Raw genomic sequence first — 26,784 nt, forward strand, 5'->3', positions numbered from 1 at the left:
CTATGTATTTCATTGTATTCATTGTCTTTTTTTTCATTGTATTTCAATGTATCCCGCTGTATTCTATGTATTTCATTGTATTCACTGTCTCGCTATATTCCATGAATATATTCATATATATATTTTTAATTAATATAATTTATGTATTCAGATGTATTATATAACTTCTCTGAAGATTGCTATGTTTTTGGGGTATTTTTTGGTTGAGAATCTTTTTTATAACTGGAAATACAAAATTAGTGTGTTATAATTGAGTTTGTTGAGTTATATTAGGAGTCTATTATGTTAATTGATTCACTTTCCGTTTAAAAACAGTGTAATTCCCTGTTTCACGTCGTGAATACAGTCGAATACAATAATCTGTCCAGCTGTAATCCCATGTTTCACGCCATGAATACAGTCGAATACACTCGAATACAAAAATCTGTCTAGCTGTAATCCCCTGTTTCACGCCTAGAAATGCTACTGCATTCATGAATACAGTAGCTTAAATACATCGAATACATTCTAAAAAATCTGAAAACATAGCTATTGGAAGTAATATAGTAAATGGTAGCTACAACTAGCTAATAACCACTAAAACATAGTGGTTTCTGAAAGTTTCTCTAACTTAAATGGTCCATAGGTTCACTTCTACTTGTCTCTAAATTATTTCATCACCTCTAATTTTTAAATATTCTAATGATTGTGAATTCTTGAAAGTTGTAAAACTATTTACAAACGAAATATCAAATTTTTGATATGAATGGATTTTTTTTTTTTTTTTGGTTGTTGATATGAACGGACTGTTTGGTATGTGGAATAGATCCTATTCGTTGTCGATGGGGAATATTCCCAGCCAAAACCCCTTAATTTCTCAGCAAAAAGCCTAAAAAAGAGTAGAGATTTTTAATTCTAACAAAGTTGAAATGATTAAGGCTGCATTCCTCCGAATCTAAGCAGGCATTTGGACATAAAAATTATAATTACTGAAAAAAGTAATATTTGGAGTTAAGTTGAAAAATGGTATTTGGAATTTGAAATTATATTTGGAGATGCATTTCACTTGAAAAAATGCAGCAAATTTGTGAGCAAAAAAAATTTCAGAAAAAATTTTTAAAAAGTGGTCGAAACCATGTTTTTATTTTTGAAAATTCCCAAAAATTCATGGACAAACACGTTTTTGAATTCCTTTTTTTTTTTTTTGAAATCATTAAGGTACATTTTTCTTTGAGTGAAGCTTATGCAACGCGAATTTTTATTAGTCGGGGGTCTCAATGCAATTATCAGACATGAGTGAGAAATCAAAAAGAAAAAAATATCTTCACCTGGGAGTTAGTGTAGACACCACAGATGTAATAAATATCTTTAAAACATGAAGTGGTCGATTCTCACACATAATTGCAGATGCAGGTCCCTCATGAACAAATTGGCTAGGTCAAAATTCAAATATCTAGCACATCTAGTCATCTACAAGAGGAAATAGATCTCAGTAAATAGTAGTTAGGAGATTTACGACTTTCTCCTTACAGAAAGATCTACAGTTGTTACGACTCGGAATTTTCACCTTCGGGATCGTGATGATGCTAACATTTCACTTGCTAAGCAAGCCAATGTTAGAGGATTTTTAAGCCAATTTTAATCAATTTCAACAAGTAAAGTCAATTAAACCAAAATGAAACTAAAACTGAGTGCGGAATAACATAACAACCATTAATTTTAGTACAACCCGGATCTGAAGTCACAATTTACGAGCTTCTAGAATATTTGCAAACAGAGTCTGAAGTAAGTACAACTGTCTCGAATGAAGAGAGCAGTAAATAAGGGGATATAGAAGGGGACTTCAAGGTCTGCGGACGCTAGCAGATCTACCTCGAGTCTCCAAGTCAGCTGATCCGAGATAATGCACCTCACGGGCAACTGGACCAACACCAAAATCGGCACAAGAAGTGCAGAGTATAGTATGAGTACAACCGACCCGATGTATTCCGTAAGTGTCGAGCCTAACCTCGATGAAGTAGTGACGAGGCTATGACAAGACAACCGCATAAATAACCTGTGCAGATGACAATATATGTACAAGATAACAACAAATAAAGGCTAAACATGTACTATTGGGAGCGGGCATGCGAAAGGGATACAAGATACGATAATTGCAGCAGGAAAACATAACCAGAACAATTTATATGCCTTTAACCAGTAAAACGAATCAACACAATGAATAAAACTGCACTGCATCACCCTTCGTACTTCTACTCTCAACCTTACTATGAAACAATAATAATGGCACGGCATCACCCTTTGTGCTTTTACACTCACTTTCATCATAAATCAATAGATACGGCATGACATCACCCTTCGTGCATTAACTCTCAAAATATGGCACGGCATCACCCTTCGTGCATTAACTCCCACAATATGGCACGGCACCACCCTTTGTGCATTAACACTCAAATACGACACGGCATCACCCTTCGTGCATTAACACTCTCCTTTACCATATAACAATGAACATATAACAACAGGGAGATAGAATGAATAAGAACAAGCCTTACGTCAAAATGGTCCACAATACCAACCTCAATTCCAAAAACAATACTCAATTATCACAGCTAGTCCGTAAAAGCGGAATTTAGTAATTAACTATTCTAAGCATAGATATCATGATCAAGGAAAGCAATAAATTACAAGAAACAAGTCTCACCCGCATGCTTTTAACCCAACAACAACACATAAGTACTTGTCACCTCACATATACATTGTACCTAACATCTAGACAGGTAGCAAATAGGCAAACAAATCCTAATCCCTCAAATCAAGGTTAACCATGACACTTACCTCGCTCCAAGGATCAACTCAAAGCTCAACCACAACTTTGCCTTTCAAACAAGCCTCCGAACCAACAAAATCTAGCAAATTACCAACCAAACCATTCAAACTAACCCTTAGGAACTACCCACGATTGCAAAAGATTCAATTTAGGTCATTATTGAAAAAGCCAACAAAAGTCAACTCCCGGGCCCGCTTGGTCCAAACCCGAAACTCGGACCAAAACCTGATTACCCATTCACCCCCGAGCCCAGTTATATAATTTGTTTTGAAATCTGACCTCAATTTGAGGTCTAAATCCCAATTTTACAAAAATTTCTAATTCTACCCAAACCCCCAATTTCCACCATGAAAATACTAGATTTTAAGTTGAAATCTTATGAAATGTAATGAAAGATTGAAAGAAAATAGGTTAGAATCACTTACCAATGGATTGGGGAAGAAGGGCTCTTGGGAAAATAGCCTCTAGGGTTTTCTTGTTTTGAAAATTTGAAGAATGAGAGAAAATCCCGTCTAACTCGAATTTGACGAGTTGCAGATGTCGCAATTGCGACCTGGGGTTCGCAATTGCGAATCCCACAAATGCGAGAAAACCTTCGCAAATGCAGAGTCCCACATTTTCAGCTGTCATCGCAATTGCGAACATTGGCCATCCGCAAATGCGACCATCTGATCGCAATTGCGATCACTGACCCCCTAGCCCCACTTCGCAATTGCGAAGAAAAAGGCCGCAAATGTGAACCTGACAAGTAAGCTATCATTCCGTAGCCTATCCGAAACTCACCCGAGCCATCGGGGCTCTAACCAAACATGCACACAAGTCCAAAGATCATGCGAACTTGGTCCCGCGATCAAATCTCCAAATTAACACCTAGAACTACGAATCGGACACCAAACTAAATGAAATTTTCAAGAAAACTCATGAACTTCTATTTTAACAATCGGACGTCCGAATCACGTCAAACCAATTCCGTTTCTCACCAAATTTGACAGACAAGTCATAAATATAGTAATGACCTATACCGGGTTTCGGAACTAAAATACGGACCCGATGTCAATAAAGTCAAACATTGGTCAAACTTTTAGATTCATTAAGCCTTAAAACTTCAATTTTTCAACAAAATACGATAACTTGAGCTAGGGACCTCCGAATTTGATTCCGGGCATACGTCCAAGTCCTAAATCACGATACGGCCACCAGGACCGTCAAAATACGGATCCGGGTCCGTTTGCTCAAAACTTTGACCGAAGTCAACTCAAATGAATTTTAAGGCAAAATTTTATATTTTATCAATTTTTAACATATAAGCTTTCCGGGAAAATACCAGGACTGCGCATGCAAATCGAGAAAGGCTAAAATGAGATATTTGAGGCTTCGAAATACAGAATTAGGTTCTAAAACTCTAGATAACCTATCGGGTCATCACAACAGTAATCACGACGTTAGTCGCCCGGTCATCGAAAATCCTCACGACACAAACGAATTCCCTTTGTATATAGATTACGAGTCCCTCGAACACAGAGATGAATCTTTTGCTATGTAAAACTCTAATCGTTTCTATTGTTAATGATTATCATATTCTTTAACAATCATAATAGTGCGTATATAGTGAAAAAATATTTAATAGACTAATCGACTAATCAACACTCCTTATGATTAGGCCCGACATAATCCCTAATATATTCCAATATCTCTCTGACATAACCATAATAGTGTTCAGATTGGCCAGATTTAGAGTTTTACGTAAAGACATAATTAATGAAATAATCGACTAACCACCACCCCTTATGAGTAGGCATAACCCAATCCCTAATATATTCCAATATCATATTTTAATGTGAATGATGATAGTAGAAAGCGAAGGAAGAAATTTTTTATTTTGTGCCTCATACAATTGATACTAATTGTGTGAGGATTTATTTTGTTTCACAACAAAGTGACCCAAAGTTTTGTGGACCCAATGTGTAAGAATTGCGTCCACTTTATTGTGAGACAAAACAAAACCTCACGTAACTAGCGTCAGTCCTCACTAGTTACGTAAGGCACATAGTAAAATTCGTTACGAAACAAAACAAAGCCTCACATAACGAATATCAGTTGTGTTAGACACACAGTAAAGTTATTGTAGACATTGTTGATAGAACTAAAGATGGGAGCATATACCTTCCCTAAAATATAAGGAACCTAACTACATATTAGAGTACCAAAAATCCCCCATATATATATGGGACCATTTCTCTTTTAAATCATTTTCAGAGTTGAATATTTTCATTTCAAAGGGGTCGACAAAGACTGATAAAAAAGACACTTGCATTAAAATACAAGTTCCTACCTGTTCTTCTTCAGTGTAATAAAGAAGAAATCATGAGATGGAAAGTATGGATTGAGACAAGAAGGGAAGCTAATTTGGAATACAAAACAAGATTCGAAAACCTATTTTGTGAAGTAAAATGTTCCACGTTGAGTTGTGCCCCGTCGCCACCTTAGAAAATCTTTTATTTTGTGCCACATACAACTACACTAGTTGTGAAATAGTGAATAAAAATTTATCTAAATTTATCTCGTGTTACACCACATACATGTTAGTATGTAGATTTCATTTTTTGTCTAATATAATTAATTGAACATTCACTCAATTAAAATATATTCATTAAATAATCTCTTTATTATTTAACTCTCATATTGTAATTTTCACATTAAAATTTTAAAATTTTCTTGTTCATAAGCCAAACGACCTCTCAGGGTATTATTTCAAAAAATTGCACAAGCGCCTCATTTGGTCGCCCCTATTTAACATGTATCCACTTTTTAAAAATTTTTTAACTTGAACCCCTTTTTAAACAACTTGACGCCTCTTTCTCCTCCTCCCCTCCTCCTCCTCCTCCTCCTCCTTCTTCTTCTTCTTCTTGGGGTGACAGTGATTTTATATGGTATTTGTGAACATATTTTAAGGTAGTTTATGATATTTTATAGTGCTCAACTGTTATGACGCTTTATTTTTACCATTGCTTAGGGTTTTTTCTTCTTCTTTTTCTTAATTGCAAAATGGGTTCATTAGATTTATTATTGTTTTGACAAATTTATAATTGGGGTTTGTTCCTGTTGATATTTGGAGGCTATGTTTCAAATTTGAGCTCATTTGGAGTAGATTTAGGTATTAAATTGTATATTTGATTGTTATATTCGAAGAATAAATTTCAATTTTTGGGCAATTTGCACTTTAGGCCTATTGGCCTTAAGTGCATGAAAACGTTGGTGCACTTACGTTTTTGCCTTAAGTGCATCTGAAGTGCAATTTTTTACTTCAGACTTTTTAGCCTTAAGTGTAGCAAAACGTTTGTTGCACTTCAAACCTTTTGGCATTAAGTGCATCTGAAGTGCAATTTTTCACTTCAGACTTGTTGGCCCTTAGTGCGTGAAACCATTGGTTATACTTCAGACCTATTTGGCCTTAAGTGCACCTGAAGTGCAATTTTCACTTCAGCTTTATTGGCCTTAAGTGAAGGAAAACATTTGTTGCACTTCAGACTTTTTGGCCTTAAGTGCATCTGAAGTGCAATTTTTTACTACAGACTTATTGGCCTTAAGTGCATGAAACCATTGGTTGCACTCAGACCTATTTGGCCTTAAGTACATCTGAAGTGTAATTTTTCCACTTCAGACTAATATTTTTTAGCTTTAGACTCGATAAGTCTAAAGTTGATCGTAAAGTGAGTACGCTTGCAAATATTTTTGCAAAATGGATATAGATTCAATTATGACCCTAAAACTAGGTATAGATGCAAAAGCCCCACCTTCATTGCCCCACCTTAGTCTACATGCTCTATAGCTTAGTCCACAATGTACTTCATGTACGTGTTCTTCATTTATTCCTTCTATTTCATTTTATATGGCACACATTCTTTTAAACTTGGTACGTAGGACAATGTTGATGAGTGAGTCGATTACCACCTTAACTAGGTGTCAAACAGTCAACACGTATTCAACGTAATGGGAATTCTACGACGAAGCAACCTACCATTCCATTTTCCATATTACACCCTCCGTGAACCTATTTTCTTTTGATCCGTTCCAAAAAGAACGAACCCTTTCTAAATTTGGAAATAATTTAGTATAAACTTACAACTCTACCCTTAATGAGAAGCTTTTATAACCACACAAATATTCTGAGCCCCTTTTTAACTTGTTTTGGACCACAAATTCCAAAAGTCTTTATTTTTTTTTAAACTCCGTGCCCAATTAAACAGGTTCACATAAATTGAAACGGAGGGAGTACTATTCATTGAACCGACATGGGAATCGAAAAAGGTATACGAATGATAAGGAGCCACGACAGGATAACACCTTTTGGGGTTATCTTCGACACACAATTTGTAGGCGTCGACATCCCCCTCTATTGAAGTAGTTGGCTACTTCTTTAACACGTGTGATTTCTTTGTGCCAATTATTGTAATTGTCTTGGGTCCACTTATCAAAGAGAAAAATTGATTTGTAAGCAGCTGCAGTCGGGCGGATTTTGTGGCGGAAGGGATTCACACGAATCCCCTTCGCCGAAATTATAATGTATATATAAAATAAAATTTATTTTTTATCTTTATATATTAAGTTTTGAACCACCTTAGTACAACCTAAAAGTATAGCTTAGTGGTCAAGGGGGTTCAAACACTTTCTAAGGTCATAGGTTCAATTACCACTAGTTATAATTTTTTTTTTGAACCCCTTTCGTGGAGACCGACACTGACTGCAGTATAGCTTTTATTGCATTTGCTACTACTGGTGATGACGATATGTTGCTGCATCAAGGTAAAGGGCAATCTGGTACCGTACAAAGCAACTCACGTTCTTGCGGGATTTAGAAAAGGTCTTTGGGTGTAATATAAACAATCTATCTTAATCAAGTATTAATGACTGATTCCACACTGTTTCAAACTATAACTTATAGGTCACACAAAAAAAACCTTTATTGTTATTCCAAAGCTCCCCTTTTACTGCATCAAGATTAAGGTGTAAAAATAGAATGCTTCGTTAATTTGAATGGATAGTCATCGAAGGACATCAGTTCGACAATAGATTGTATAAGTAATGAATAATTTTAGCGGAACTGTTACAACTTGTTTGGATGGTTGTTACATATCGCTTTATATCGTATTGTATCGTATTATATTATATTGTGTTGTACTGTATCGTTTAATAAATATAATGTTTGGATAGATTGTGTCGTTTGCCGTCGTTTCGTGATATCACGTAGGGGTGTGCATGGACCGGGTTTGTTCGATTTTTAGCAAAACCAAACCAAACCAACTATATCGGTTTGGATTGGTTTGGTTTTGTCGTTTTTTGGATTCTCGGGTTTTTTTTTTGTTACATGAATATTATTCGAATCTTACTTTGTTAAAGTTATAGATAAAGTTTTGATAAGTGAATATATGTTTAGTAAATATTGAAAAAATTGATAAATATATGATCTATTAAAATATTCCAATAGGAGAATTTTGTTAGTAACACATGATAGTTATTTTCTTAGTCGTCTATCAATAATTTCCGTCAATGTACGCTTTCAAGGTTAACACATGAAAGGATCCCAAATATTTCTACATTTTTTTTAAAGAAAATTCAATATAAAGTCTTAAAAATATATATAAAAATTATATATTTATATATCGGTTTGGTCAGATTTTTTTACTCAATACCAAACCAAACCTAGTCGGGTTTTTTAATCGATTTGGTTTGGTTTTTCGGTTCGGTGCTGTTTTCCGGTTCGGTTTGAACACCCCTAATATCACGCATCAGCAATATGAAGAATAAACTTGCAATATTATAAATAAAACTTATGATACAAGGTAAAATTACTATATAAAAAGGTAGGATAAATGATAAAATAAAATTATTTAACAATAATTAAGGGTGAGATTGAGAGAAAAAGACAATGTAACGACGCGACAGACCAAACGGTCGTTACATAAAGTGGCACATTTCGTCGTTACGTAACGACAGAATTAACGATACGATACAATAAAATTTAAGTAACAATCAAAATAAATATCGTATTTAAAGTAACAATACGGTATGATACAACATGTAACAACTAGCTGTTATGCGAAGATTGATAACGTAGAAATTTATTATGAGAATTTTCCTGATTAATAACCAATGTTTTGAAAGGCGGGGGCGTGAGGCGAGGCGTTTTATCTCTGACGAGGCGAGGCGTAAGCCCTGAGACATGGGGCGTAAGTCCCACGGATCTTTCAATTTTACTAATTTCAAGAATTTATAAAATAAAAATAATTATAAAAATTACATTATATCACAAAATTATACAAATAATATATTTAAAATATTAATAAATTATGATTCAACTATGAATAATATGAAAAGTATGACATATATCATAATATGCAAATAGTTGCAATGTCGTTACAACTCAAACATCAAAAGTAATGTATTCCATACGAAATCTTATATATATCTCTTAAGGAGTAATGAATCTTGAAAGAATTTCGATATTATAATTTGATATTTTTCTTAAAATACTCCTTTTATTTAATATACTTTCTATTTGAAAGAGAATTTATATAAAAACATAATTCATAATTTAAATATGATTCTCAAGCATCATTCATTTTTAAGTTTCAACAAGTTAATAAAGTGACACATAATTCACCATACAATACCATGATAACTAATTATTTGTACAAGTTACTAGCTAATAGTGAGCTATTAAATTAATAAGTATTGTATCTCGTAAACGTGAGAAAAAAATAGAAAAATAATTATAAAAAAATCATGGACTATTATATAGTAAAGACATAACAATAGTTAATAAATAAATACCTTTCAAATGAAAGATTTATTTAAAATTAGCTATCATAGCAGTATTAGTGGATAACGTGCAATAATTTTTATTTTAATTATGACAATACTCCCAACTTAATAATTTATACTTAGGAAAAAAGTAATTTTGAGTAGTCAACGATTTATTAAGAAAATTTATAGATTTACAAGGTTAGTTATATACAATTGCATAAAGTTCAATTAGGCGAGCCCAGTACGCTGGGCGTTGGGCGTGTCCGGGGCGTAAGCCTCGATGGCCGAGGTGTAAGTCTCACGGAACTAAGCCCCACACATAAGCCCAGGGGCGTTTTACGAGTGCTCCGCCCCTGGGCGAGTCCCAATTCTGCCTTTGAAAATAGAGTTAATAACTTAGGAATTAGTATGAGATAATTACTAACAAAAGAATTATTACATGGTGATTATTTACTTTAGTGTTTTTAAAGATTTTGACTCATATGTATTGCTAATAGATGTAATTTTATTTCACATTCTATATATACTGCGCACAATATAATATATTAATATACGCATAGCTGAATGCACATATTATCCCAACCAATCTTTCATGAGCAAAGATAGAACCAAGATTTGAAGTTTATGAGTTTTGAACTCATCCCCAAACTCATATTTATTTTAATTACTAGATTTAAAATGAAATATTTATACATATCTAATAAAGATTTTAATCAAGTACAGGATATAAGAGTGCTGGAAAAATTATCCCACTAGCTAAAAAATGGGTGTTGTAGGGAAGGGGTTCCATGACATTCGAAGTGGGCTGCTGGATTGACTACTCAGCCTGACATTGACTATTCCTTCTCACCAGTATGGCATCCCCCACCTTTCTCTTCTATCAAATTCCTAAGATTTCTCCTCTTTTTCTTATTTATAATCGAAACTTGGGTAAGTTTACTCCTACTTTGATTTATTTCATGATAAAGTGCTACTTCGTACGAGGTAATTTTATTTATCAAGACTTGGATAGATAGAAGGAACTCATCTAGTGTTTTTTCTGACGCTGAAATTTGAACCTAAAACCTTATAGTTATCATTATTGAAATAACCACACAATTGAAGCATTTCTAGTCTTTTTTATTGAAATATTTTTCTTATTACTTGTCATCTAGAAATGAAGGGAACAATATCTTCTAAGTTGACTTGAACGATCTACATCACCTAGCCATGGTGATAGTGCCCGAGCTTATACAATTGTGTTGTCGCAGTGTTTACCCAGAAAATTGAATAACAATTAAATTTATAATGTGGTTTTAAGGATATATGATTTCACCTAATATCAATTGATAAATGTAAAGATTAATAATAGAAATCAACAATGATATAAAGCAAACCAGTGTTGAAACGTAATTCAGCCCTCGAACTAGGATGCCCTCAAGCTGGTCAGTATCAAATAGTTAGAAATAAGCAAGCTTATGAACAAAAGTATAAATTAAAGAGAAAGTGTTATATTGCTTTGATATCTCAGAGTGTAAGCTGGACACAAGATGATTAGAACTCTCTTTATATAGTAGAGGAATCTTATCTATGGTACAATACTAATTACGAAAGTAAATCCCATGATTAGCTAAACAACCGCCCTTGGATTGATCTGTTCCGAGATTTCTGCCATGATCTTCGACCGGTCGCGGATATCTCGCCTTTCTGTTATTGTACTTTGCTCGATGTCTGCCTTATTTGGTTTCGATCGCTACTGGCCTCATCTCGACAGGTACTTCGATCCTCAAACTCGGTACCTTATCCTCGTGCTTTGGTCTGATCCACTACGAGGTCGACCTTCGATGCAACTCCCTGGTCTCGATCAAATAGTAAAATCGGGTAGGCCCGATTTTAATCGTATACAAATAGTCCCCTTGTTTTTTGGAGTGTAATGAGAAGAAACGAATTGAGTCTTCGATTTTGTACCTCGACCTGTTATGACGTCATCCTCGCGACGTAAGCGACAAAGTGACTGAAACGTCCCGTCGGTACAGTTCCCCAAGTCATTAATGAGCATCAGTTGGTGGTTGGCCACCAGTGCTTTTGAACCGTCACCGTAAATCCCTCGGCCACCTCTCTCATTGATTCAATCTTTACTTTCACTTTCTTCTAATCTCTTAAGCTTTTACATCTCTTAAGCTCTTCCTTTCTTCAAAATCTCCAGGGTTTGTTGCTAATTCCCTTTCAAACACCAAGTCTTGTCATCTCCCTCTCTCTTTAAACTCACACAAAAATGGCAAAAATGGCAAAAACTGTAAGGAAAAAGCTTCTTCATCGCGTCCGGCCGGCGATAAAACACCGGTGGAGCCGCGCCCCTGAGGAGTGTATTCCCGGGGGGTGTGTCCTTACTTCCGACCAAGGTCGAGAAAACTTCGTCGGTCCCTGGTCGATGCGAGCCAATGTCGAGATATATGTACTCGATAACTGAGAGCAACCTTGAGCAGGTAAAGAAAGACTGCCATTGGGAAGACACAGAGGTGGTCATTCTGGCTCCCGAAGAAGATATCACTATCCATGTGGAAGAGTTTCTAAGTGTTTACACTTACCCTTTCACGATGGGCCCTGTCGACCCCGTCATTGTCGATTTTTGCCGTCAATATTAAATAACCCTAGGTCAAATCCATCCCTCTTATATATATACAGAGTTTAAGAAAGAAAACAACGTGTAAATACAGAGAAGTGGAAATAGAACAAAGAAAGAGACTTTTTCAAAAATTTGAACCATGCATGCACCTAATATAATAGAGTTACAATCATCAAAATACAACTCTAATCCTTCTCTCAAAATGCCAAACCTACTTTTTATTTACTTCAAAATCTACTCCATGTTGGTAATTAGAGTTTCCAACTTTAGTTATTCTCTTTCGAGAAGGGAAGAGGGTCAAATTTGTCTTTGTACTATAAATTGAATAACTTTGTTCTTTGTATGACCTCTTCCCCTTTTTGCCCTTCATCCCTAAGGGAGCTCAAATTTGAGGGTAATTTAAGTCATAGCCAAACGCTAAAGAGTAGATTTGAACTTCTATTAGAAGAATTTTGGACATGTAAAGTCTATTCATTTTGAGATGGACCTTCGTTGATGCAAGAGAAAGTATGAGACTATTTACTAACAAAGATATAAATTGATTGAAAAAATATAATACAAAGCAAAATTGAGTAATTTCGGGTAATACATGAGCAGATTTTGATTTTTTGTTTCCCTGTGGAGAAAGATAAACTCGTTTATTTGCAGTCAAAGAATTGAAAACTTGGGCACGTTAAGACCTTACATGTTATTATAGCCCGTTTGGCCGAGTTTCTTTTGGGCCAAAAGTATTTATTTTTTGTTGCCAAAAGTATTTTTTTCTAAAAATTGAGGTGTTTGGCCAAGCTTTTAGAAGGAAAAAAGTGCTTTTGAGGAGAAGCAGAAACAGTTTTTGAGAAGCAAAAAAAGTAGCTTCTCTCCAAAAGCACTTTTCTGAGAATCACTTTTGAGCAAAATTTACTTAGAAGCACTTTTTAAAAGCTTGGCCAAATACTAATTACTGCTCAAAAGTGCTTTTCAAATTAATTATTCAAATACAAACTGCTTCTCACCAAAAGCACTTTTCTAAAAATTACTTTTGAGAAAAGCACTTCTCAAAATAAGCTGATTTTAGAAGCTTGGCCAAACAGGTTATAAGAATGAAAGAGTATGGGGGGGGGGGGGGGGGCGTTAGGACCGAAGAAAATCAGGTGTCGTGTGGAAGCTAGTAAAGCAAACCTTGGACGGCGATAAATCAGATAACAAAAAAGAAATATAAAGAGACACAAACATTTAACGTGGTTCGGTCAACTGACCTACGTCCACGACGGAGATGAGCAATTCACTATATAAAAAGAGAGTACAAAATATCAGAAGAACAACCTCATGAAGAGGCAAACACAAGTGACACACTAAGACTTGTCCCGTAAAGTTCTCTCCCTAAACACGACTCTCAAATCCCTTATGGCTATATTGTGGATACTACAGCATGAGAAGGAAGGATCCTCAATTTTATAGAAGTCCAAACCTTTTCCTATTAGAAAAAAGACTAGCCAATTATGGTAGATTTATAATTTCCTTCTACAAAAAGGAAAATCCAATTTTGGTAAATATGTTGTCCTTTCCTTCAAGAGATGGAAAAAATCAAATGTGGTAAAACAATCAGGACAAACACCTAACAATTCCCCTTGACCTAAAATTTTCAAACAAAATAAACTTGATTTCATTCTTCACATAATCTTCAACAGGTCGCATTTCCAAATCTCCACCACAAAGTTTGTCTCAACTTGAGTAGTACTCCAGTCAAATTTCTCAGACAAAAATCACGATTACCGTCAAATAGGTTACGACTAGAACTGAACCCGCCAAGATATACCTGTCTTGAACCTCGCTTTGATACCACTTGTTAGGACTGAAAAAAATCAAGTGTCATACGGAAGCTAGTAAAGAAAACCTTGGACGACGATAAATCAGATAACAAAAGATAAATATACCAAAAGAGACACAAACATTCAACGTGGTTCGGTCAACTGACCTATGTCCATGGCGGAGATGAGCAATCCACTATATAAAAAGAGAGTACAAAATATCGGGAGAACAACCTCACGAAGAAGCAAACACAAGTGACACACTAACACTTGTCCCGTAAAGTTCTCCCTCTAAACAAGACTCTCAAACCCCTTATGGCTACATTGTGTATGCTACATAATGAGAAGGAATGATAGTCAGTTTATAGAAGTCCAAACATTTTCCTACAAGAAAAAGGACTAGCCAATTATGGTAGATTTATAATTTTCTTTTACAAAAAGGAAAATCCAATTGTGATAAATACGTTATCAGTTCCTTCAAGGAGATAAAAAAAACAGATATGATAAGAAAATCAGGACAAAACACCTAACAAGAGGTCTCCAAGATGTTTTCTCAATATTTTTTGATCTCCAATCAATATAAACTACAAAGACGTGCGAAAAATGTCTTAAACAATGATTGTTCATGTAGCATGTTGTGTTTTACTAAAGATTATGTGACCAAATTATTGACAGAGACGGAGAAACAAAAGGAAAGAATTTCCAACACGGCTTAAACTCCTTTTCTAGGAAATTCAGGTGGCCAAATATCTTGATTTGAGACTTTCTACAGGAAAAAAAAAAATATTCTCTAATTAATCAAGGTGGATCATGTTTGAATGGCGGCTCAACATCAACTTCATTGAAAATCTTATTTTTAATATTCAAAATTTCCTTAAACCATTATTCCATTTGCTAATATTATCATCAATCAATATTTAAACTTCTCTTTGATCAATTTTAATTTTATTTAAAAGTTTTTTTCCCTAAATTGACGGTGCTCGGCTAAGTTTTTAGAAGGAAAAGCAAAAGCAATTTTTAATAAGCAGAAAAAGTAGTTTCTTTCCAAAAATATTTTAAAAAAAGTAATTTTGAGAAAAATTTATTTAAAAGCACTTTATAAAAGTTTCGTCAAATATTAATTACTGTTTAAAAGTTCTTTCTAAATTAACTAGTCAAATATAAACTGATTCTCATCAAAAGATTTTTCAAAAATACTTTTCAAAATAATATTATTTTTAGAAGCTTGGCAGACAAGCTATTAGCTGGATATCTTTATCAATATTTTCCTTTCTAATAATGACCCACCAATAATTATTAATAAAAGGTAAACTCACTTTCAAAGTCGAAGTCATTTCTTAATTATTTTTTTCTTCAAGTTCATTTGAATAGACATTCCAATATTCAATACCCTGATTTGCCACTAAGATTTCTACAAAACGACGTTTTGATAATGATTTTTACAAAACGATTAACATAGACAACAAAAGGTTCGTCTACTTTTACTTATTTATAATACTAAATAAAATATTCGTCCAATTTATTTTTCTACACTTTAATTAGTGATGATATAGTAAAATTATCATTCTATTAATTATTTTTAAAGGGCGTGCATAATCAAACATGAACAAGTAAAAATGTAAAAAGTAATAAATAATTGTGACATCGAGCGATTGAATCAAAAATTTCAAATTATTTTTTACCTTCAACTCCACTGAATTAGTGGTCTTACTCAACACAAATTAAATTTAAATTGATCGGATCAAATAGGTTAGTGATACGGGATGGTTAAAAATAATAAAATGCCCATGTTATAAGGTTGACCTATTTTATTTATTGTCCATCATACTTTATACGTAACTGAAAAACATTAATTAAACATAACGGCTGGTTGACAAGGACAAATATTCTTGATATATATATATATAGAGATTCTTGATATATATATATATATATATAGAGAGTGTATGTCACTGTCACGAAACAGTGTTGGTCTTGTTAGAAAAAGAGACATCTTTTATTTATTTCTAACAAATATCAAAATGTCAAGTGGTAAAGCATTCTTATTTATGTAACTTCCTGTTGAAGCTTTCAAGCGGCGGATCTAGAGTTAGACATACGGAAATTCAGTAGCTTTAACTGTTTATATATTAAGAAGTCTAGTAAATATCTATAAATATTTGACCGTGACCCTAATAATTATTGTAAATTTACTTAAAGTCGATGTAAAAACTCATAAGATTTAAATCCTGAATCCGCCCCTGCTCCAAAGAAAAATTTTCTTATTCCTTTGTTTCGACGTTTATGAAGAATTTCATTCTATCCCATGGTCTCATTCATGGGACGTTTTGTTATCGGATTAGAATACTAATTCTCAAATAAAATTTGGGATTACATTCTATCTTATATTTGATTATCAATATTAATTAATATCAATATAAATTTTGATCTCCTGATATACAGGTAAACTACATACATAATATAAAAAAAAAAAAGTTCACTTAAACAATCTTATTGGGTATTTCTGAAGAATTATTCATCTTGAGAAAACGTATAATGGTACATCATGATCGAATATTATTTTTGACATTTTGAAAATACATGTAATAATCCAACTGATTTTTGACCGTTGATTTAAGATACGTATTCCATACAAAAGGTGAAGGGGTTAGTGTTTTCCATTTTCAGAAGATTAAAGGGTTAAGTAAAATTAACTCCATGAAAAATCTTAACTGTCAATATATAGAGTCTAAACTTTTAAACACTAAACTCACCTAAAAGATTTTTACAATTGTGCAATTAGTAACCATAAATTGGTCATCCCCAACTTATGACTTTTCAGATTATAAGCACTTTCAATTTGACCAAGGCTTTTACTAGTTTAACCTTAATAATATTTTTTAATTCACTACTATTTTTCCCCAAAATAAATTTCCTAATTTTCTCTTCTTTCCACATCCGTTGTTCATCCTTTTCTTTACAAAGAAACTTTTTAATTATAATCTTTTGTAAAGTTTTTAAGGGTATTTTAGTCTTTTTTACAAAAGAACAACTTATCAGCACTTTTTCACCAAACATATCAACCGGTTATTATAAGTTTCAGCACGTCTATCCAAACACGTAAATGTTTATTTTAAAAATCAGTTTCAACACTTTAAATATTTTTCAACACTTCAAACTTTCAACTATTTACAATCGACTAATCCAAACGTGCTCTGAATAAAGAACATCTAAATAAAGAACAAGAGAAGAAAGTTGAGACCAAATGAGTATCACTTGTCTAAATTCACCTTGTAAAACCCCCCAACTCCCCCTCCCCCCCAACCACCAATCCCACCCCAACCACCCCACCCCAGGCACTTACACTTGGTGGGCGGTGACTGTACTCTGAAAATTCTCTATAAATAGCAAAGCAGTCCTTGCAGCCAAGTGTACACTACTTCACAATTCCTAACCAAAACTTGCTCATAAAAAGCAAGAAAAAATATCAAACACTTGTCATAAACCAAAACCAAAAACACCCAACAAAACCAATCTCTTAATTTTTCAATATCCCATTTTGTTATCCACAAAAGTTTACTATGGTTGTCTTGTCAATACCAGCAGTTGAACAATTTTCCATAGTCAAGAATTGTAAACCAATCTCTTCATTTTTCCCTAGTAATATTCCAATAATAGACCTCTCAAAACCAGATAGCAAGAATCTTCTTGTTAAAGCATGTGAAGAATTTGGATTCTTCAAAATTATAAACCATGGTGTTCCTATGGAATTTATTAATAATCTTGAATTAGAAGCCATTAAATTCTTCTCATCTCCTCTTAATCAGAAAGAAAAAGCAGGTCCTGCTGATCCTTTTGGCTATGGCAATAGAAAGATTGGAACCAATGGTGATATTGGTTGGGTTGAATACATTCTCTTGTCAACCAATTCTGAGTTCAATTACCAAAAGTTTGCATCCATTTTGGGTCTTGACCCAGAAAATATTCGGTAAGACACAAAAAAAAGTTACTTTCTTTTATGGCTTTAGACGTCTCGAAATTCACTAGTCCGACTAATTCAAATTCGTGCTGAGTAAGGTGAATAAGGAGTAGAGGCGGAGCCCGCGATTTTAAATTTGTGAGTTCGGGAAGTTACTGAGTTCTACGTTAATAAATTGTATATATTTAATGAATTTTTTCAGATAAATACAAGGTTTGAACAAAAATTACTGGGTTCAGCCAAACCCGCATCGGACTCTCTGGCTCCGCCCTTGATAAGGAGCTCACTAGTCCGAATTATTCAAATTCGTCCTGAGTAATGTGAATAAGGAGCTCACTAGTCCGACTAATTTAAACTCGTGCCGAGTAAGGTGAATAAAGGTAAAGTGCTTCTTATTAGAGGATTTTTCGCTCTCAGGGTTTGAACACGAAACTTCTAATGAGAGACGGAGGGATTCCAACTATCTAACCACGTTTTTCGGCAATAGAAGTTCCTTTTTTGGCTTTAAGTATCTGGAAATACACTGATCCGACTAATCAAAATTTGCATGGAGTAAGGCCCACTAAGGATTAAGCCTCATTGTCGGGAATATTTTTATTCAGGGTTCAAACTCGAAAACTCTAGTTAGGGTAAAAAATTCCAACCATCTCACCCCATTCCTCGATAAAATAAGATATTATGGTCTATGTCAATTGCTATGCTGCTTAAATTGATTATTTATTTATTTATTTTATAATTGCAGTGCTGCTGTTAATGATTATGTATCAGCAATGAAGAAAATGGCATGTGAGATTCTTGAAATGTTAGCAGAAGGATTGAAGATTTATCCAAAGAATGTATTTAGTAAACTTCTAATGGATGAACAGAGTGACTCTGTTTTTAGGATAAATCACTACCCTCCATGTCCTGAAGTTCAAGAATTCAATGGCAGAAATTTGATTGGATTTGGTGCACATACTGACCCACAAATCATTTCTTTATTAAGATCAAATAACACTTCTGGACTTCAAATTTCACTTGAAGATGGACATTGGATTTCTGTACCACCTGATCAAAATTCTTTCTTCATCAATGTTGGTGATTCATTGCAGGTATAGCTCTTTATTTCTTGGTGACTTTTTTTTTTTTTGGTTTTTTGCTCGGTGTTCGGTATCCATATTGGCAGAGGCAAATCCAGGATTTAAATTCTATGGGTTCAACTTTTAAGGTTTTAGTATTAAACGTATTATATGTTTAAAGTTATGTGTTCATATCTACTATTTTTGCAATATATAGCGTCGAAAGTTATGGGTTCAATTGAACCCGTTATTTACATTCTACATCCGCCCCTGCACATTGGAACCCGACTAAATTTGGACTCGTGCTGGAAAGCCCCATTAGGGATAAAGTGTTCTTTAACAAAAGCAACTCTATATCCAGGATTCAACCCCGAGACCTCTAGTTAAAAATGAAGGAGTAATTATCACTCCATCGTAACTTTTTTGGTATATTTTTGTGACATTAAACAAATAAAAGGTCCATGTTTTTGTCCAAAGATTAGTTTTTATCGAGTGAAAGCTTCTAGTTAATTATTCAGCTTTTATTTTTCACTCATTTGCCAATTGGGGTGAAGAATTAGCATGCTGACATGATTTATCCTAGGGTTAATCGTGTCTTTTCCTCTATCTTTTCTTTGTACTTCACATTATTCCTCCTAGGAGTTGGATATCATTTATATGGATTTATGATAAAATAAAAACAAAAATAATGAGTTTTGAGCATAGATGAATGTGGTAAATTAAGTTACTTTATATGTCATTTTAAGCATATATTTGTAATTTTTTCATGTTTAATCATTCGACATTTGGTACCTACTGACTTGACTAATCCACATTCTTCATTATCGATATTTGAACCAGAACTTTTAGTTAACGGTAGAGAATCTCATCCATCCCACGGTACATTAAAATATTGTATTATTATATACATTAGTACTATTTTACTAGAGTGCAATCAGGGGCGGATTGGACCCTAACCCTCTTCGTCAGAAAATTACACAGTATATATAAAGTAAAATCTATTTTTTTTACCTCTATATATATACTATGTTTTGAATCCGTTTGATAGCTTAAAAGCATAGTTTAGTGGTCACAAGGGTTCAAAATCTTTGTGTGGTCCCTGGTTCAATTCCCACTAGCTTAAATTTCTTTTAATTTTTTAACTTTTTCCTGTTTTTGAATCTCCTTAGCGGAAATCATGCCTCCGCCACTGAGTACAATTTTGCTAATGATGGTGAATTTTGCAGGTGATGACCAATGGAAGGTTTAAGAGTGTAAAGCATAGGGTTTTGGCCAATAGTTTGAAATCAAGACTTTCAATGATTTATTTTGGAGGACCACCATTGAGTGAAAAGATAGCACCTTTGGCTTCACTAATAAAAGGGGATCAAGACAGCTTGTACAAAGAATTTACATGGTTTGAGTACAAAAAATCAGCATACAATTCTAGACTAGCTGATAATAGGTTGGTCCTATTTGAGAAAGTAGTATAGACCCATTATGACCTTTTTTTTTTTTTTTTTTTTTTTTTTTTTTTTTTTTGTGAAAGAAAGTCCCACCTTGTTACTTGTAAAGAAGTATATGGGTTGCCAAGATTCTCAAATATAGGTTTAAAGATAGATCATTGGATTTCCTATAGATAGCAAACTATATTTCCTTTCTTTTTGTTATCCTATCTTTTTTTTCATTTTCTCGTTATACTCTTTGTAACCACATGTCTTGTTAATAATACAAGTTCAAAATCATGATCATTACCAATGTCATTTATTCTTGAAATTGTGGCCGGCCATAGTAAGCTAAGGCGGAGCTAGGATTTCAATTTGATGGGTTTTAAATTTTAAAACGACAACTTCAAGTGCTACTAACAGAGTTTTAAATTTAATATTTGTATATATTTAATGAACTTTTTAACGCAATATTGTTTGAGCAAAAGTTACTAGGTTCAACCGAACCCGAATACAGATTTCTAGCTCCGCCCCTGATGGTAAATTAGACTTTTGGCTCAACAAACAGAGAAAATAAGCGAACTATTGTATTCAGATTCATATCACGTAAAGTCATATAAGAGAAGCGCTCCCTACAAGAACTAATGTATTTATGTTCGCATGGCCACGTTGATGAAAACTTAAGTTTCAATAATATGTAAATTTCTGACTAACTGGGATAGAATTTAGACCCTACTGTTTCCAACTCTATTGCTATGCATTCTTAAATCTTGAAAAAATATGGATTTGTAGGGCCTTATTTTGATTTTCTTCATCCATTTTTCTTCCATCTCTTCATTAATACCAATATTCTGACTCTTTAGATAAGATAGACGAAGTATCTTTATTTACTGGAGAAAATTTAATGAAGTAATAATTATGGGAAAATGACACTCCGCTCTCCAAGTAACAGCCAAAAACTATATATATATATATATATATATATATATATATATATATATTTCTCTCTTCTCTCGGCGCACGTTAGGGTGCATGTGCTAACGTACGCCACTAGCCATGGGGAGGGGACGACCGAAGAGAATTGCAACCGCGATACATGCGACTGATTACGCAGGAACGAGCAATCCAATTCTGAGGAATGAGAGCAATTTGGAAAGAGATCAAGGGGAAATTCCAATGGAACAGTGGCTGCCATTGTCAACCATGGAAGAAGCTACGAAAACTCCACTGGATAAGGGCAAACATAGTGGTAAAGTAATTGCTGATGGTCCGATGATACATGCAAGCCCAAATTTAAGCAAAAATGTGACAATTGGGAAGAGTACTGCACCAATTACTAGCAAACTGGGAGTAAAAGGGAATACAACAGTGATAACTCAACCTCAAGTGATTTTACCTACTGTTGAAGTTGATAAAGGGCAGAAGCAGTGAGCAAATTTATTTGTGGGATCGAATTTTACGGCAAAAGGTATGGATCTGAGCTTTATTGCACCAACTATCAAAATGGCGAGGTGATTGTGGAGCTATGCAAGGAAGAAATTGAGAAGGAGACTCAGAAGTGAAAACAAGTGCTAATTTTGTATGTTGCTGGAGGAAGTCCAACAATAGGTGCCATGGAAAGGTACATTGCTTCAGTATGGAACTTTGTAGCTAAGCCTAAGGTGTATTTTCACAATGATGGCTATTTTGTGGTTCGTTTCAATTCTATTGAAGATAGGGATGAAGTACTATATTCAGGACCTCACATGTTGAATAACAAGCCTATCATTGCAAAATGTGGTCTGCTGACTTTGATTTCAACAAAGAGGTACTCCAAACTATACCAGTGTGGGTTAAATATCCTAATCTACCTTTGAATTGCTGGGGAAATAGGTCACTAAGCAGGATAAGTAGTGGTTTGGGAATTCCTCTATATGCTGATGCTTGTACCACTCAAGTGGATAGGATTTCATATGCAAGGGTATTGGTAGAAATGGATGTTACTAAAGAGTTGCCTAGGTCCATCAAGGTGACTGATCCTAATGGAAGGGAGTTTATCCAAGAAATAGCATATGACTGGGTCCCTAAGTTCTGTACTAAATGTATGCAAGTTGGCCACAAATGTAGAGTTGATGAACAGCTAGGACCAAAATTGAAGGCTAAGAATGCAAAACAGAAGCAGGAATGGCAACCTAAGCCTGCACCCAAAGTGCAGGAAATAATTGTTAAGGAGCAATCGAAGTTGATAGAGCATAGAAATGAAGGGAATGCTAGCTCTAGTACATTAGTTGCTAGTGCTGATGCAGGAGCTATAACAGGAAATAAATAGCAAAGGTGGTAGACTGTTATAGGAAAGTCAGCAGCTAGAAACAGAGAGAGACAACCAGTTGATGTAGTTAATGTGCATAATGGGTTTAACCTTCTCACAGAATCTAGACTGCAGTTAGCCATGCCAAGACAAATGGAGGAAGGAACAAGTAGACAACAAGGTAATACTGGGCAGGAAGGGACTATGCAGTCCCTCTTCATACCTGTATGAAGCTAGTAACTCGGAACATAAGGGGTTTAAATAAAGCCCCTAGACAAAAAGAGGTGAAGTGGTTCATTCATAGTAATAAAGTACACATGATTGCATTATTAGAGCATAAAATAAAAAAGCAGAAGGCTATACAAGTTATAAGGAAAATTACACCAGGATGGGCATGCTTAGACAACTATGAATGTAGTAGTAGAGGAAGAATATGGTTGCTATGGGACTCAAGTAAAATAGAATGCATAGAGGTGTGTAGAACTGCTCAAATTATACACACCTCAGTTTATATTAGGAGGTTGGATATGAGGTTCACTTTTACAGCTGTATATGGCATGCATAGTGTGGAAGATAGAAGAAGTCTGTGGGGAGAACTGACAAGATTACACTCCATACAACAAGGGCCATGGTTGATAATGGGGGATTATAATGCTATTAGACCAGGGGAAGATAGACCAGTTGGTAATCCGGTACAAGAACTAGAGATCAGAGACTTCAATGAGTTTATTGAAAGTACTGGATTGGCAGAAATGAGGACTAGTGGAAGGAGTTTTAATGGACAAATGGTCACACTTATAGTAAGATTGATAGAGCTTTGATTAATGCTGAATGGATGCTGTCCATGCCGCATTTAGAGTTATGGATTATGGATCCACATTGCTTTGACCATTCACCACTGAGTATAGCACTGGAGGAGAATGAAGACTGTAGTCCTAAGCCATTTAAATTCCTAAATCATCTAGCTGAACATGATGATTTTATAAAGCTTGTTAATGAAGCATGGGAGGGGCCACAGGAGCAAAACAGTATGAGGAGTATTTGGCAGAAACTAAAAAGTGTAAAACATGCTATGAAGGTGTTAAACAACAATGAGTATAATGCTGTTGGTGATCGGATCAAGGTGTGTAGACAAAGATTAACCGATTTGCAAGAACAAATGAGGGACCCTGGTCAAGATGAGGCCTTAGTAGCTGATGAGAAAGAAATGAAAATGCAGCTGGAGAAATGGTTAGGGGCGGAGGAAAGCATTATGAGGCAGAAGTCAAGAGTAAAATGGCTAAAGCTAGGTGATGCCAATACAGCATATTTCTTTGCAAGTATGAAAAACAGATGCAGCCAGAACAAGATTAGCAAATTAATAAAATGTAATGGAAATACAGTGCAAACAAGGCAGGACATTGAGGAGGAGGTGACAGGGTTCTATCAACAACTATTAGGCTCATCAGCAAATGAGTTGCCTGCTATTAGCCCAGCTGTCATGAGAGATGGTCCTATGGTGAATAGAATGCAACAACTGCAACTGATGGCAGAGGTATCAAAGGAGGAGATTTATCATGCTCTAAAAGGCATTAGTGACAACAAAGCTCCTGGGTGTGATGGTTTCAATGCTTTATTTTTCAAGAAGTCTTGGCCTGTAGTAGGAGACACAATTACAGATGCAGTTATGGAGTTCTTCTCAAGTTCAAATATGTATCAGCGTATAAATTGTACAACAGTAACTCTTGTTCCTAAGGTGAAAAATACTTCTAAAATTACTGAGTACAGGCCAATATTATGTTGCACAATACTTTACAAGATTATATCAAAGATTCTAACTAATAGATTACAAGGAGTGATGGATGGGCTGGTGGATAAAAGTCAGTCTGCTTTTGTTCCTGGTAGACTGATAAATGACAACATAATACTTAATCATGAGTTAGTTAAAGGATATGGCAGGAAAGATGTTTCTCCTAGATGCATGATGAAAATAGATATGAAGAAGGCTTATGACTTAGTTGAATGGGGTTATCTAGAACATGACATATCTGCAGCTGCCAGGGAGATTTGTGCAATGGATTATGAGCTGTGTAACAACAGTCTCATATTCCATTATAATTAATAGGCAACCTACAAGGCCATTTCAAGCTAAGAAAGGATTGAGACAGGGAGATCCCCTATCTCCTTACCTATTTGTATTGGTTATGGAATATCTGACAAGATTATTGAATACACTCAAGAGGGGCCCTAACTTCAACTACCATCCTAAATGTGGCAAAATGAACATAGTGCAATTGAGTTTTGCTGATGACTTATTACTGTTCTGTCGAGGTGATGCTATATCTGTTCAGCTACTATTTCAGTATTTTCAACAGTTGTCAAAGGCTTCAGGGTTAGTGGCAAATGCTGATATAAACTCCATATTCTTTGGTGGAGTGAATGATGATCAACAACAGGAGATCTTACAAGCTCTAGGCTTTGTCAAAGGAACATTACCAGTTAGGTACTTGGGAGTACCTCTTAGCTCTAAGAGGTTGTCATTGGTGCAGTGTCAGCCTCTGCTTGAAAAGATGCTAGGGAGAATCCAATCATGGACATCAAAGTTCCTGTCCTATGCAGGAAGAATTCAGCTAATCAAGAGTATGCTATTCTCTATTCAAGTATTCTGGTCTCAGGTGTTTGTGCTGCCAAAGAAACTGATCCAACTCATTGAAAGAGTGTCGAACATTCCTATGGACAGGGGGTGTAGAAGTATCAAGGAGAGCTCTACTGTCATGGGACAGCTTGTGTAAACCAAAAGCAGCAGGCGGCTTAAATTTACTTGATATAGAGGCATGGAATAAGGCAGCTATATGTAAATGCCTATGGAACCTATGCAAGAAAAAGGATAAGACGTGGGTACAATGGATACATGTGTATTATAAGAAGCAGAATTCATTGTGGAGCATTGTACCAAAACAAGCTTCTTGGATGGTACAGAAGATTTTTAAAGCCAAACAATATTTTGAGGGAAGCAGGGTATACAGAGGAGGATGTAGAGGGGATAAGAAGCTTTTCTATTAAGACTATGTATATGAAACTTCGAGGAGACTTTGCTAGAGTACCATGGAGGAAACTGGTGCAGAACAATGCTGGACTACCAAAATGGAACTTTACAGTATTCCTAGCTGCACATCGAAGGCTGCTGACTAAAGACAGATTGAGGGCTGGGGTTATATGGAAGATGTAACATGTTCTTTATGTAACACTAAGGAGGAAACCATTGATCACTTGTTCTTTAAATGTCCTTATTCCTCAAGAGTATGGACAGCAATGCTGCAATGGCAAGGGATTCAGATGCAAACAATGACGTGGGCAAATGAAATTGAATGGGCAGGAAAATACTATAAGGGGAGGAGCACAACAGCTGAGTTGTATAAACTCATCCTAGCAGGAACTTTGTACTACATATGGCAAGAGAGAAATGGAAGAATTTTCAAAGGAGAACAGCGATCAGAAGTAATACTAGGCAAAGCAATAACGCAAGACGTGCATGGGCAAGGAACTAATAAACAGCGGCTATAAAGAAGATTGATGGAGCTTAACTACTATCCTAATGTGCAATGAAATATTCTTGTAGTTAGTAGTTAGAACTGAGGCCAGAGAAATGAAAGCTAAAATCTGGGGCTTATGTCCAGATTAAGCTCGAATGCACGTTGTAAATATTCTTTGAGAAATGAAAGTTCTTTAATTACCAATATATATATATATATATATATATATATATATATACACAAAAAAAAAAAACATACAAGTGATTCTTGAATGCTTCTGCTTATATAAATGATTTCAAGATAGCAGGCGACCAAGTAAAAAAAAAAGAAGCTCCGAGCAAATCGAAAGAGATGGCACTCGTCAGAACCAGCCCTCGCCCTTCCATGCACTAAGCTGGGGAGAGCGCTTAGCCTCTCTTTTCAGTGGAAGTTGAGCTCGTCGAATCTGCTGCCCGTTGTTTTTAGGTCCAAGCGGTGAATCAGAAATTTTCTTTACGCCAAATTTTATACACTTTTGCAGCTACCGTATCTAAATAGTTT

At 34.9% G+C, this 26,784-nt stretch overlaps 2 protein-coding genes across 2 annotated transcripts; both read left to right on the plus strand.

Moving 5' to 3' along the window:
* LOC109230707 (gibberellin 2-beta-dioxygenase 1-like) lies at positions 17,416 to 20,758 on the plus strand. The gene is made up of 3 exons (XM_019396110.1): positions 17,416 to 17,972; positions 18,706 to 19,054; positions 20,248 to 20,758. The coding sequence occupies exons 1-3, from the start codon at positions 17,566 to 17,568 to the stop codon at positions 20,491 to 20,493; spliced, it is 1,002 nt and encodes a 333-aa protein (XP_019251655.1). The 5' UTR covers positions 17,416 to 17,565; the 3' UTR covers positions 20,494 to 20,758.
* On the plus strand, positions 24,991 to 25,503 carry LOC109231417. The gene has a single exon (XM_019397082.1). It carries the CDS (start codon positions 24,991 to 24,993, stop codon positions 25,501 to 25,503), a length of 513 nt encoding a protein of 170 aa, XP_019252627.1.

Source organism: Nicotiana attenuata, chromosome 8, assembly GCF_001879085.1.
Source record: "Nicotiana attenuata strain UT chromosome 8, NIATTr2, whole genome shotgun sequence".
Lineage (NCBI taxonomy): Eukaryota > Viridiplantae > Streptophyta > Magnoliopsida > Solanales > Solanaceae > Nicotiana > Nicotiana attenuata.